The sequence below is a fragment of the Ovis canadensis genome, chromosome 13 (assembly GCF_042477335.2).
Source record: "Ovis canadensis isolate MfBH-ARS-UI-01 breed Bighorn chromosome 13, ARS-UI_OviCan_v2, whole genome shotgun sequence".
NCBI classification, from domain to species: domain Eukaryota; kingdom Metazoa; phylum Chordata; class Mammalia; order Artiodactyla; family Bovidae; genus Ovis; species Ovis canadensis.
The window spans coordinates 52,682,727-52,697,534 of record NC_091257.1 but is presented as its reverse complement, the minus strand read 5'-3'; the positions used below and the strand labels follow the sequence as shown (position 1 = coordinate 52,697,534).

General features: G+C 54.0%; 1 protein-coding gene across 2 annotated transcripts in view; it reads right to left on the bottom strand.

Moving 5' to 3' along the window:
• LOC138417477 (sodium- and chloride-dependent glycine transporter 1-like) overlaps nucleotides 1-14,341 on the bottom strand; it is a 32,834-nt gene extending 18,493 nt beyond the window's left edge. Inside the window, exons 1-4 of one of the 2 annotated variants that reach the window (XM_069547751.1) lie at nucleotides 14,116-14,341; nucleotides 11,686-11,820; nucleotides 6,925-7,025; nucleotides 1,322-1,468 (exon numbers count right to left, since the gene is read on the bottom strand). In XM_069547751.1, coding sequence (XP_069403852.1) covers nucleotides 1,322-1,468; nucleotides 6,925-6,954 — 177 coding nt within the window. In that variant the 5' untranslated portion in view covers nucleotides 6,955-7,025; nucleotides 11,686-11,820; nucleotides 14,116-14,341. Of the gene's footprint in view, nucleotides 1-1,321; nucleotides 1,472-6,924; nucleotides 7,026-11,685; nucleotides 11,821-14,115 lie in introns of both variants that reach the window. The other variant, XM_069547750.1, reaches the window with a different exon arrangement.
• Nucleotides 14,342-14,808: the final 467 nt, after the last annotated feature.

Here is a 14,808-nt window from a genome sequence, read left to right as displayed (position 1 = left end):
GAAAGCCCGGGACCTCACACCCCTTGGTTCTTGGTTCCCCAACTTGTCTTCCTGAGGCAGCACCTGCCCTGTAATGACAGAGCCTTCCATCCTTCAGCTGGCTTCCTGGTCCAGATGCAGAAAAGAGTCAAGGCCGGGCTGGAGGAGCAGGACCATGGGAAAACCTACCCCAGACTCGAGTGCATGCAGGGGCTATTAGTGTCTCCTGCCTCAAGGAAAACCTCATGGCACCTCTCAGGAGACCAGGCCCTCATAGGGAGGTGAGAGAGGCAAGGACGTGCCCGGTGCTGTTTCATCCCAGAGCCCTGATTGGCAGAGGGCTCTGCCAGTATTGACCCGCCAGACTTGTGGGTGGCAGACAGGAGATGCAGCCCAGGCATGCCAGGCTCCACTCCAGGCTCTACTCCCTGAGAGTAGTGACGCGACCTTTGGGTGGGCTCTGTCTCTGCCCTGGAGCCCAGCAGTCCTGCCCTGCACTGTGGCAGCCGTGAGCAGCCTCTGCCCCAGTCGGCTGGCAGCGGGCTGGCATTTTGGAAGTGGCTTTGGTTGCTGACCCTGGCAGTCCTGAGGGTGGAGGGCAGCCTGCATAATGCTACTCCCAAACCCAACCCAGGTCTCCCTAGAGGACATGCCTTCTCTTGCCTGCTGGAGGTCAAGTCAGGATGCGCTGCAGAGAAAGAAGGTGGCTGTCCCAGTCACACACCGCCCCCCCCCCCACCACTCACTGCCATCAGCCACATTGTTGCTGCCATCCCTGCCCATCCCTAGCTTCCAGGGATTAGGGCATACTGGTGGTGCCCACCCCACCCGGGCCCTAGTCCTGGACACTGGCAAACATTCCGCAGGGTCTGTCGCCTCCCAGCTGAGATGCTTGCCCACCCCCTTCCCCCATCCTCACCACGCAGCCCCTGTGCCAAGTCCCCCTGCCCCCTCACCCACTCTCCCCATAGGAGTAACTGCCGTGGCACAGACAGTGGGGCCGAATCGATTAGTACAATTCCTGGGCACCTCTGGCCCGTCTCCCCGGGAGCGAGGACAATGCAGCTTTGATACACAGAGCAGATTCTCAGCAGGTCCTTGGGCTGGAGGAGCCCTCACACCCCCATTCTCCTCCCCCGCGCCCCCGCCACACAGCTGACTCTTCCTGCTCCTTTGCACGGGTGCAACTTTCTGTGTCGCTTTTGCTGCTGCTTGTCTCTCTTGCTGGCTGTGCCTGCCCCTCCCTGGCACAGACCACTCAGCCCCTCTCCCCACCCCCAGTCCTGCCTCCCAGTCTGCCTGGCACCAGACAGCGGGCTCAACCTCCTGGAAAACGACTGACCTGTTCTGGGGAGGAGGCGTCCACAGGTCCCTGAGCCGCCGCCATCTTGGGGTGAACACTTGGAGTGGAGAGCGTGCGTCTCCTCCGCTCATTCACTCCTCTGCCAGCTCCGGGCAACACTGATGCATCCCCTGCCTCTTCCACGGCCTGCTGGGCAGCATCAGTCACTTTCACCTCATCTCCTCCCGAAGCTCTACCTACCCCCTCCCCTGGCCCGCCCCCTCCGGCCAGTCCCCATGCAGCCCAGCACGGATGCTCCACAGCTAGAGTGAGGCATGGGGCTTGTTGTGTGTCTCCCTTGTTCCCAGCAAGGTATTGGAATAAAACACACACACACACACTCACAACCACAGGGTGGGGCAGAGCAGGCACAGAAGAGGGAGAGAGAGGGCGGCTCATTTCCATTCTAGAATGGGGTCTGGGGCCCAGATGCTTCTGAGCATACAGGCCTGGCACTTTGGTGGGCTCCTGGTAAAGAGGTTGGGTACCACTGGGCACTAGAGATGGTGAAGGGCAGGGAGAAGGGGATGTAGCCACAGGACACTACCAGAGCATCTCAGGCTTTGCAGAGTGCTATGGCCTGAGGGGTGATGGGCACTGGTGCAATCCCCCCAGGACTTGGGGATCTCCAGCCAGCCAAGATGGTAGAGTGTGTCCTCATAGAAGAATGTGACTGACTGTGCAAGAGTTGTGGCCTGGTGAACTGCACTGTCGCCTGTCTGAAGAAAGATAGCATTAGCCAAGAGGGCAGCTGCAGAACAATGACTCGAGGATTAGCACCGTGTCACCTGGAACCTGAGGCGGTCCCTCTGGAAGAGTGTGCTGAGTGGTCTGGGCAGACTGTCACTCAGACCCTCCATCCCTCTTCTCTGAGGCCACACTCACTGGTCAGTCTCCAGTGGGTGCTGGGACACCAGAAACCAGTGACCAGGATGGTGGGCACGAGTGTTCTGTCGTTGGGAGGACACAACTTCCAGTTTTTAGAAACTGATGGGTGGGCAAAGGGTTTAGTACAAAGTAGGATCTTAGTCACCTAAGATCAAGCATGAATTCTGATGTAAAGGACAGCTTCCCTGTGAGTTTGGTAAGTGTGCTGACGCCAGTGGGAACATGGCAGGATAACACTATGTTAACCTTTTTTGTTATTATTATTTTTAAAATATTTATTGGGCTGTTTGGGTCTAAGCGCAGCGCATGGGCTCTTGGGTTGTGGTGCACGGGTTCAGTAGCTGCGGTGCAACAGCTTAGTTGCTCCGCGGCGTGTGGGATCTTAGTTCTCCGACCAGCGGCATCGAACCCATGTCCCCTGCACTGCAAGGTGGGTTCCGAGCCACTGGACTACCAGGGAAGTCCCAACATCATTATTTTTAAAGGGCAAAGTCTTTAGAGTCAGACAGGCCTGGATTCAAACCCCAGCGCTGGTGGACCTCCCTCTCTCTATCTCCTTAGGCAAGTTACTTTACTTGTCTGGTCTTAGTTTATCTCTAAAATGGGCATCATATCTACCCATCTTTGAAGCTAGTAAGCATTATAAATAATAGTAATAGATAATCTATATGAAGTGCTTACTGTGAGCCAGATGCTGTCCTAAACACTTCATATTAATATAAATTAACTCATTTAATCCTCCCAGCAGCCCCTCGAGGTGGATATGCTACTATGCTCATTTTGGGACAGAAGATGGGGAGTGATCTTGGCTCAAGCAAGTCTCCCAAGAGAATGGCCTCAGACCCTAGCGACTGAGCTGCTTCCAGGCCAGCCTCATGCAGCAGGGTGCCCAGACACGCTCTGCTGACTTCTGCTGACTTCCTGCGAGTCCAGACTGAGGGCCAAGCCCCTGGCTGGGCCACCAGCTCCAGGAAGGCCCGGTCACCCATGATGCCCAAATGCTCACTCCCACCAAGGGTGGGCTCTGGGCTTTGGCTGCCCTGGCCTGGACCAGGTGCCCAGAACAGGCAGCCCTGGCTGGACAGCTTCCGCTGGCTCTGGCCACACGGGGACAGCAGACGGCAGCAGCCCTGCTGGGTCCTGGCCGTAATGAGGCCTCATTAGTGGGATCCAGCCGCTCTAGCCCCACTCAGGGAGGCCGGCTCCCCCAAGCCCGCCTCTGACTTTTCTTAATAAGAGTTGGCATTCCTCCAGAGGGCCAAGGAGTCGAGGGGCTTTGTTTGCAACCTGTGACTCCGAGGGAAGGTCCTGCTGAGGCAGGACTGCACCTGCTGGGGTGGTGGGGTTGCCGGGAAGCTGTGTGAGGGGAGGGGAGGCCACAGAGCTGAGTCGGTGGGCTCCAGGGGGGCCAGGGTGGGGTGGGAGGCCAAGTGGAATGGAGGGTAGGTCCTAGGTCCAGAGAGGAAGCCTGAGGAGGTTGGGCCTTTTCCTCTGGATCTAGATATTGTCCATTTCACTGGGGAGGCTGTAGTTGTGAGTCTCGGATCATCCAGTCATTGTGCAGGCTGGCCTGGCTAGGACAGCACCTCCTCTGTGCTAGTCCTTGTCATATAAGGAGAGTGCCCACTGCGTGTTGGTGCCTAAGATAGGAGAAGACCTACTGTGTGTCAAACCACACTAGGACGGCGCCCAGTGTGTCCCAAGTCCAGTGCTGGAAGAGTACCCACTGTGTGCCAGCCCCATGCCAGGGAGCCCTGGTGGTTTGCTGGGTCCTGCACTAGATGAGTGCCCCATGTATGCCAAATTCTGGGCCACGTGAGGACCCAGGAAATGGTCAGCCCTGAGCAGGGTGAGCATGCACTGTGTACCTGGCACTGTGCTAGGTGAGTGCCCAATGTGTGCCACGTCCTACTGGTTGAGCACCTGCCACATGCCAGGACCCGGGCTGGGTGAGCATCCACTGTGCACCAGGCTCTGTGATGGCTGCTGCAGACAAGAAGTATCTAAACACTTCTGTCAAAGCATAAGAGAACAGGTCAGGGTGGGACAGCCCCAGGCGGCCTGTGGTGCTTTCAAAGCCTTCTAGGATGATTTAGATGCTCCAGCACCTGGAGCCCTGGCCTGGGTGACTCTGCTCTATTCATCATGAGGCTTACCAGTAGCAGAGGCACCCAGTGCAGCAGAGATGTGGGGAGAGACCAGTAAGACTCACCAAGGCCTATCTGCCCAAGATGCTATCCACGCGGTGAGCCCGCACAGGGGAGGGGACTGAGTTGGACTTCATGTGAGACTGTGGGGTTAAAGCTGATCCAGTGGGGCTCTTGGAGAAGGAAATGGCAACCCACTCCAGTATTCTTACCTAGAGAATCCCGTGGTCAGAGGAGCCTGGTGGGCTGCTGTCCATGGGATTGAACAGAATCGGACACGACTGAAGTGACTTAGCATGCATGCATGCATTGGAGAAGGAAAAGGCAACCCACTCCAGTATTCTTGCCTGGAGAATCCCAGGGACAGAGGAGCCTGGTGGGCTGCTGTCTAATGGGGTCGCACAGAGTCAGACACGACTGAAGCGACTTAGCAGCAGCAGTGGGGCTCTCCTGTCCCAGGCTCCTCTCTACCAGCTCTCTGTCCTCTGAGCTCAAGGAAACCTGGCCCTACATGTGTATAAATAGAGGCACTAGGTCTCCATGAAAGGAACCACCCCCTGCACCACCCCTGGTGCCGCAAAGCATCCCAGCTGCTCCCAGGCTTGGAAGTGCCCTGGCCAGCTGGGTTCCTGCATGGCCCTGTCCTAGGAGCTGCTGAGGCATGAGGGAGGCAGCTGCACTGGCCTGGCGGAGACCATCTGGGCTGGGAGTGGTGGGGAGGTACACGTGCAGCAGGCAGTGGGCCTGGGCACAGGCTGGGAAGTGGCTTGCCCTCCACGGGGCACCTGCCACACAGGGAGCCCAGCAGAGGCTCCAAGGGTGACACTTGGTAGACACTGAGCAGCCCCAGGGGGCCCATGTCTTCACACCCAAGCCTGGGCCAAAGGGAGATGGGAGTGAGGACCTCGTGGCCAGGGCCAGCTGCCTGCTCCCGATACCAGGACACAAATGGGGACAGAAGCCACACACCTGGAGGGTCCAAGTGCCCCTGGTTTACACGCATGGCCCTCAGCTCCCTCTGCTCTGCCCCACCGTGGCCTCTAGAGAAGGATCATCCTTCATGATCTGCTCTTAGGGGACCACGGGCAGCTAATGAACTCCAGGTACAGCTGCCCAGGTTAGCTGAGAGGGATGGCACTCCTCTTAGGGGTTCTGGGATTCAGGCTGTCTGTGCTGTCCACGTGGGTCCCACATCACCCCTGCCTGCCCGCCCCAGTCCTTTCAGGGTCACTCCAGAGAAAGCAGAGCAGCCAGTGAGTCCTCAGAGGGTATCTTAGGTTTCACAGAACTCAGAATCTCCATGGAGGGAGGAGCAGAGCCGCACTCCACTTTCTGCTACAGGCCCATGGCAATTGCAACACTTCTGGCGAGAAGGAAGCCAGTCTTGATCCTATCATGGCATCTACTCCCCCCAGCAAGTATGTGGGTCTGGAGACCTCTGTCTCTGCCCACATCTGACCACTCAAGAGTTCAGGCTGGCTCAGGAATACTTTGAGAAGCCTAATTCATTCAGACTTGTTCCAATCAGGAGTGGGCCAGACTCGAGCAGGCCTGAGGGGCTGGATGCCAGAAGCTCAGGACCAGGCAGGACAGAGCGTCCTCAGCCTGGAGCCCAACTGTTTGGCTCCCTCCCCAACAGCATTTCTCTGGACCAAGGACTTAGGTGTCCCAGAAATCCCTGGTGAGAGACAGGGCTTGTTTGGGGAGGGGTCAGCAAGAGACTCTGGGTCAATATGACTTTCACTGAATCAGAACAGCAACAGGAGAATCCCTGTGGGGAAGGAAGGAGCCAAGAGAAGGGCCATGCTTAGCCACTGGATTCCTCCGGGCAGCTGCCCAGTCTCACTGGTTCTTAGGCAGTATCCCCAGAGAAGGAACACAACGACCACCCTTGGGGTATTTTCCTGGCTTCTGATTCCAGAGCTGGCCAGCTCTGTCCATCCATGAGCCATCCATCCATGAGGTGGCTCTGCTCTTGCCCTCTGCTTCGCACCACCTCTCCTGTGCTCTGAGGCAGTGGGCAGTGAAGAGCCATGTCTTGGGGAAAGGGGAGAGGGATGTTTCCTGAAAGACCTCACTAGAGGAATCAACATGAAATGTTCTATGCTATTTTTTGAGTGGAAGAAGAGAAAAATCAGTCTCTGAGGACTCCTTGATCAGCCCCTACTGAATGCTCCCCACAGCAGGAAGAGCACAGGATGAGGATGTCTGGGTGTAAGCCACAGGACAGCCCTCCAGGCAGGATCCACTGCCTCTTGATCTCCAGGGTATCTTGTGATGAGGGTGGGGAGTGTGCTTCCTGCCTCCCAGCATGACTTTCGGGCTCTGTAGCAGAATCTGCCTGCTGTGGGCTGCAAACCACACTAGTATTCTAACCTCCTGGGTGAGGGGCTGCCTCCTGAGCCTGCGATAGCCCTAGCACTCAGGAGTCCTGGCAGTGCCAGACTTGGGCCCCATGGAGCCTCCTCGGCCCTCCTGTTGGGGCCAGCAGCTGACAGCAGGCCCCAGAAGGGACGGACGGCGCTCATGACCCCCACCCCCTCGCGGCAGTCTGCTCCCTGCACTCACCAGCATCCCTTTGGCACCTTTTCCTACCATGATGATGGTGGCGTCCGGACCACACTCACAGGCTTTCTTTCTAGCACCTTTCAGAGAACAGGCCTCCAGAGCTGTGGAGAGAGCAGAGAATGAGGTGAAGATTTGGCCCCGGGAGGGCAGGGCAGGACATGTGTGGCTCTCCAGAACAGCTAGCGCAGGGCCCAGACCACCTGCCGCTCTTCCCTCCCATCATGTTCCTTTCTGGATGACCCTCAATCCAGTTCCTACCTCACTCTTCTCCCAACCCTTCCCCTGAAACCCTTGGGCTCCAGGCTTCCTGTCTCAATGGGAAAGGTTTATTTTTGATTCTCCAGATACCCAATTCTATTAAAAAAAATTAAAAATAAAAAAATGAACACAGAACTGGGACAGGGTCCAATTCCTTCCTCGTCTGTGTGAATGGCTTCGACCTTTCCCCTGAAGGGGAGTCAGCTTGGATCAGCACATGCTCCCGTACCTCGCCCCAGCCAGGTGGCCAGGATGGGCCTTCCCTATCCTGATGCTGCTCAGCCTGGGCTCCAGGCATCTGGCGTTACACTGACTTGGACCAGAAGCTCTGGGCACAGCAAACACAGCGTGTGCGGCACGCCTCCATGCGCCTGCTCAGGCGGGCCCCTGCCAGACACCTTCCCTCCTGCTCCCCAGGTGAGATTCTACAAACCCTTGGCGACCCTGCTTCAGTGTCGCTTCTCTGTTGCTGTCCCTGACACGGCCCCCACTCCACTCCAGGATGAACACATTGCTGCCTCTTTTGTGTTTTTTGGTACCAGTGTTCCTATAAACTCACTCCAGACATACTTGCTTATGTCTGTCAACTGTGGGTTGGGCAGTTCCCTGAGGGGTTGGATGTGTTTTATCCACCCCTCTGTGCCCTGCTCAGCCTGCCCTCAGTCTTTCCCAGCATAAGAGTCTTTTCAGATGAAACAGCCCTTCGCATCAGGTGACCAAATTATTGGAGTTCCAGCTTCTGCATCAATCCTTCCAATGAATATTCAGGACTGATTGCCTTTAGGGTGGACTAGTTGGATCTCCTTGCAGTCCAAGGGATTCTCCAGAGTCTTCTCCAACACCACAGTTCAAAACCATCAATTCTTCAGTGCTCAGCTTTCTTTAGAGTCCAACTCTCACATCCATACATGACTACTAGAAAAACCATAGCCTTGACTAGATGGACCTTTGTTGGCAAAATACTGTCTCTGCTTTTTAATATGCTGTCTAGGTTGGTCATAACTTTTCTTCCAAGAAGCAAAAAAGCATCTTTTAATTTCATGGCTGCAGTCACCATCTGCAGTGATTGTGGAGCCCCCAAAATAAAGTCTGTCATTGTTGCAACTGTTCCTTATCTATTTGCCATGAGGTGTTGGGACCAGATGCGATGTTCTTAGTTTTCTGAATGTTGAGCTTTAAGCCAGCTTTTTCACTCTCCTCTTTCACCTTCATCAAGAGGCTCTTCAGTTCTTTGCTTTCTGCCATAAGGGTGGTGTCCTGTGCATATCTGAAGTTATTGATATTTCTCCCAGCAACCTTGATTCCAGCTTGTGCTTCATCCAGCCCAGCGTTTCTCATGATGTACTCTGCATATCTATTAAATAAGCAGGGTGACAATATACAGCCTTGACGTACTCCTTTTCCTATTTGGAACCAGTCTGTTGTTCCGTGTCCAGTTCTGTTTCTTCCTGACCTGAATACAGGTTTCTCAAGAGGCAGGTCAGGTGGTTTGGTATTTCCATCTCTTGAAGGATTTTCCACAGTTTATTGGGATCCACACAGTCAAAGACTTTGGCATAGTAAAAAAAAAACCAAAAAACCAAAAAAACAGAAATAGATGTTTTTCTGGAACTCTCTTCCTCTTTCAATGATCCAGAGGATGCTGGCAATTTGATCTCTGGTTCCTCTGCCTTTTCTAAATGCAGCTTGAACATCTGGAAGTTCACGGTTCACATATTGCTGAAGCCTGGCTTGGAGAATTTTGAGCATTACTTGACTAGTGTGTGAGATGAGTGCAATTGTGTGGTAGTCTGAGCATTCTTTCGCATTGCCCTTCTTTGGGATTGGAATGAAAACTGACCTTTTCCAGTTCTGCGGCCACCGCTATGTTTTCCAAGTTTGCTGCCATATTGTGTGCAGCACTTTCACAGTATCATCTTTTAGGATCTGAAAGAGCTCAACTGGAATTCCATCAGCCCCACAATCTTTGTGCATAGTGACACTTCCTAAGGCCCACTGACTTCACATTCCAGGATGTCTGGCTCTAGGTGAGTGATCACATCATCATGATTACGAGGGTTATGAAGATCTTTTTGTACAGTTCTTCTGTGTATTCTTGCCACCTCTTCTTAATATCTTGTTTCTGTTAGGTCCGTACCATTTCTGTCCTATATGGAGCCCATCTTTGCCTAAAATATTCCCTTGGTATCTCTAGTCTAATTTTCTTGAAGAGATCTCTAATCTTTCCCATTCTATTATTTTCCTCTATGTCTTTGCATTGATCACTGAGGAAGGCTTCCTTATCTCTCTCCTTACTATTCTTTGGAACTCTGCAGTCAAATGGGTATATCTTTCCTTTCCTCCTTTGCTTCCCGCTTCTCTTCTTTTCACAGCTATTTGTATGAGCTCCTCTGACAGCCATTTTGCTTTTTTGCATTTCTTTTTCATGGGGATGGTCTCAATCCCTGTCTCCTGTACAATGTCACAGACCAGAATGTGGTCCACTGGAGAAGGGAATGGCAAACCACTTCAGTATTCTTATCTTGAGAACCCTATGAACAGTATGAAAAGGCAACAGGATAGGTCACTGAAAGATGAACTCCCCAGGTTGGGAGGTACCCAATATGCTCCTGGAGATCAGTGGAGAAATCACTCTAGAAAGAATGAAGGGATGGGGCCAAAGCAAAATCAACACCCAGTTGTGGATGTGACTGGTGATATAAGCAAGGTTCAATGCTGTAAAGAGCAATATTGCATAGGAGCCTGGAATGCTAGGTCCATGAATCAAGGCAAGTTGCAAGTGGGCAAACAGGAGATGGCAGAGTGAACATGGACATTCTAGGAATCATCCAACTAAAACGGACGGGAATGGGTGAACTTAACTCAGATGACCATTATATCTCCTACTCTGGGCAGGAATCCCTTAGCAGAAATGGAGTAGCCATGATAGTCAACAAGAGAGTCTGAAATGCAGTACTTGGACGCAATCTCAAAAACGACAGAATGAGCTCTGTTTGTTTCCAAAGCAAACCATTCAATATCACGTTGATCCAAGTCTATGCCCTGACCTGGAATGCTGAAGAAGATGAAGTTGAACAGTTCTACAAAGACCTACAAGACCTTTTAGAGCTAACACTGAAAAAAGATGTCCTTTTCTTATAGGGGACTGGAATGCAAAAGTAGGAAGTCAAGAAACACCTGGAGTAACAGGCAAATTTGGCCTTGGAGTACAGAATGAAGCAGGGCAAAGGCTAATAGAGTTTTGCCAAGAGAATGCACTGGTCATAGCAAACAGCCTCTTCCAATAACACAAGACTCTCCACATGGACATGGACCAGATGGCCAACATTGAAATCAAATTGATTCTATTCTTTGCAGCCAAAGATGGAGAAGCTCTATAGAGTCAGTAAAAACAAGACCAGGAGCTCACTGTGGCTGGGATCATGAACTCCTCATTGCCAAATTCAGACTTAAATTGAAGAAACTGGGAAAACCACTAGACTATTCAGGTATGACCTAAATCAAATCGCCCCTAGGTTCCCTTTGGCCTTTGCCCTGGCCACCAGGTGTCCTGCATAACCTCCTCAGTGCCAGGCAAGGCTCTGACTTGTGGCCGTTTTCCTTTGCTTAGTCACCCAGGCCAGGTTTCCTGCCTCTCTAGAGTCATCCCTGCTCATGGCTTTGGTCTTCTGGGGACAGTCAGGAGAACAGGGAATGTGATCATACCCTTCTTCTCACTCACCGCATCCCTCCCTCCAAGCCATAAACTCCAGACTTATTGTCTTCAAAGCTGTCACTCTGTGGCTAACAAAGAATAGTGACAATGATGACAGTGATGAAGCACAGCCACCTCATGGCTTGGACATCGTGCCTTCTGGTCAGATGAGTAACCTGAGGACACTCTGTCCTGGAACTTGGCCTACAGGGTGATATCCCTGAGTAATGCAATATGGCCCTTGTGTTCAAGGTGCTTCTCTCTCTTGGTGGAAAAAAGACTGCTTGGCAGCTGCTCCCAGGACAATGAGTTGGGTGCAAAGCTTTGCTGCTTCTCCTGCCTCTGCTGTTTCTGTTAACTGGCCCCATCCATCCATTCCAAAGGTACCAGCTGAAGGCCTATGATAGGTCAGGCCCTCTGATAGGGGTTGGGCATCCACATTACCCAGGCACCAGGCCTGCCCCTCACCCACTGTTGACCACTGTTGACAAGCTGTCTGTGCCATGAGGGTCAGAGTCAGGTTGGCTTGTGATGAAGAGCTTGGACGCTGGGACCTGGGAGGAGGAACTGACTCTGCCAACTCACCAGGTGTGTGACGTCAGGCAAATCACGGAACCTCTCTGACCCTTGCTTTCTCCATCTGGAAGACGGGGCTAATTATACTTCCTTTGCATCTTTGAGGTTTCTGCTTAAGTTTCGACTCCACAGGGCCTCCACGTTCTCCTCCCCTCCAATCCATTCATCGTTCCAAACTCCTAAAACCCTGATTCCCTCCAATAGTCTTCCACAGCCAACAGGATAAGGCTTACATCATTCAGCAGGCAGCTGGGGCTGGCCACAGTTCAATCACGTATTCCACAGATATCTATTTCAGGCTTGCTCTGGGCCAGTCCTGTGCCGGGCGCCATGAACTCTTCAGTCTCTGGCCTCCTGCAGCTTACAGGCTGGGTGGAAACAGAAACCAGTTAAACAGGTGACTCAAATACATATAATCAGAGCCTACCATGAAGGGTGGGAAAGCGAAAGATCCTCTGTAACCGGAGTCTACACCAATGGGGCCTGGCCTTGTCCGCGAGTTACAGAGGACTTTCCCGAGGAAGTGATGTTTAAGAGTGAGAGGGGGATGATTAGGCAACAGTGAGCAACAGAAGAGGAAGAGAGATTCAAGCAAATGAAATAATACAGAAAAAGACCAGGAGCCTGGGGCTCAGAAAGTGAGGGAGAAAGTGCCCAAAGATGAAGGTGGATGCAAAAGTAGGGCCAGGGTCTTTGGGGCCTTGTTTTGATCTTTATCCTGAGGCCAATGACAGGCACTGAAGTCTTGAAACCAGAGTTATAACGAGTGGAGGAGCAGTTGGTGGTGTGTGCATTTTGAAAATGCCAACCTAGATTAGTATGGAGAAAGGACTGGAGGGAGGGAAGAGGGGAAGAAAGGAAATGGATTAGGACTAGGCCAGGCCAGGCCAGAGGGGGCCTGGCTCAGGAAGATGATGACGGGGTGGGGAGAGGTGCACAGATTTGAGAAAAATATAGAAGGTAAGTTTGGTAGGCCTTGGTGATGCATTGGATTTGGGGGTGAGGGATAAGGAGGGGTCTCTGGTTTCTAATGGTATAATAGGAAGAAGCCAGTGCCCGAGCCAGAGACCAGAGACAGAAACCCTGGAGATGCTGCAGGTTTGCAGTTGGGAGGGGATGAGCGAGGTTGGGTGAGCTAGGTTCAAGTTGCCTGTGAGCCACCCAAGGGAGGATAGGGAGAGGATAGTCATAGGACCTGGTCCATCTTTACTGCCTCACTGCTCAGTCTTCTTCTCTTCCAGACAGGACTGTCAGCTCTATCGATTTTAAGGGTCCATCTGGGCCAAGCCTTGAAGTCCTTACTGGGGATGGAAAGGTGACAAAGTTTGTTTCCCTGCCTTCAAGAACCTCACAGATTAGGAGAAAGATAGAAGAGGAAGCATAATTTCCCATTCACTGCAAAGGAGGGTGGGGAGGGGCTGTGGGAGTGGGGAAGGGGCCCTTAGGTCTGCCTAGAGCCAAAACCAGCTACCTCGAGCCACTTATGGCTACCTGTGGGCCATGTGGGACTATGCAGCACCCCCAGAGGGTTCTTGCCTTCATTCCGTGGCTTAGGCAATTCCCTCTTCCGTGAGCACCCTTGTCCCCATTTCCTTCTGTATATACCCCACCCATCTTCAAAACCTGTTCCAAAGCCATTAGCACCAAGAAGCCTTCCTTTCTCTTGCCTTTGCAGTCAGTCTTTCCACTGTGCCCCCGGTTACATCCAGTGCATGCAGTGTACGTCTGATCAACACGTTCCTCACACGCAGCCATTGTGGCATGGTCACTTGTGTCCAAATCTTCCTTCTCCACCAGCTGGAGAGATCCCAGGGCAGAAGTGTGATTCTTCTGCATCCTCAGAGCTGGGCACTGAGCCGCAGTCTCAGTGTAGGCCGAGTTAAGGGGGCGTTTTCTTGAGTTGCTTGGAAACACTTGGGCATGCTCAGTGTAGCCCAAAGTCCCTTCCTAGAACCAGTCCCCCTTGCCCACTACCCTCCGATCTTCTGACACGCCCTCACTTGGGGGTTCGTTAACCTCTCAGGCCCTTCTCTCCCTCTCCACTCTTCGGTCCCCCAACCTTTATCTTCTTGCAGCTGTAGCATCAAGCTTGTTTCAGCAAAGAAACAGACCTAGGCCTTCTGAGAGCTGTCAGAGAGACTGGGACGCGGCTCCTTTAACAGTGGCCAGCGAGGGGGCGTGGCCTACGGAGAACTGGCCCGAAAGGGGGCGCGGCTCCTTTAAGAAGCGGCCGGTCCGGTGAGAAGAGGCCCCTGAACCGCAGGAAAAGGCGAGGTAGCTTTGGAAGCTGTAGCACCGCCTGGAGAGCCCCTATTCCTCGAAGCCGGCGCCTTCTTCTTAATCTGGGTTCGAGGTGTCCGGAGCAGCGGTGTCATCAACTGCCAAGTGTGGGCCTCTCAGCTGGTGTGGGGGTGGAAACCTCGCCCCTGGCCCCTGCCTTCGAAAATACCTGGGCGCCCAGGTCCTCGCCTCCTTGCCCCGCCCCCGGGGGCGCTTGGGCCCCTCCCGGCCATCCCGGAATGTCCCCTCCGCCCGGCGCCGGCCTTATGGTCAGCTCCCGTCGACCATTGTCTGCGGGGTGCGGGGCTCCTGCTGGGGTGGGCGCCCCGCGCTGCTAGGCCCCTACCCTCACCTGTGGCCTCCCGGGTCCGCCCTAAGCGCACCTGGAATGAAGGTTTGGGTGATGAGAAACGGGGAATCTTCCTGGGAGAGCAACAGCCAGAGAACACCGCGGCCTTGGCACTTCCCAAAGCCCGGAGCCGCAGACAAGGGTCCGAGGGCACCGAGACTCCCTAGCACGGCTTCCGAGGACTTTTGGGCGCGCAGGAACCAGCACCCAGTCTGCTAGTGGCGGGCAGATAGGGAGGCAGACCGGCTGCAGGTTCCTGGCGTCTGCAGGCCCCCAGCGCGCAGACCCAACTGGCGCCTGGGACACTAGTTCCGGTGCTACCGTTACTGCCACGTGCCAGTCGCTGGGGGCCAAACCGTCAACCGCACGCAGCTCCCCTCCTCCAGGAGCAGCCCCCACCCCCCGCCTCGCTGCCGTCGTTCTGCCTCCGGCAACTCCTTGGTGACAGCGGTGACACCCAGAGGCACACACCTACCAATCCTTTCTGGGAGACAGACATCTCTGCGCGTGCACCCACACTCATCCACAGATACTCTCATGCATCCACGGTCACACACGCACACTCGATCGCTCTCTCTCGCTCTCCCTGAGGCTCAGCCCCCTGGAGCCACCAAACACACAGACCAACAGCAGCATAGAGAGAGGTGGGGCCTCAGCGCCCCCTTCCCTTAGCCCCCTTCCCTTTCTGCAACCCCTGCCCAGGAGAGCTGGGTCTGCAGCACGGTGT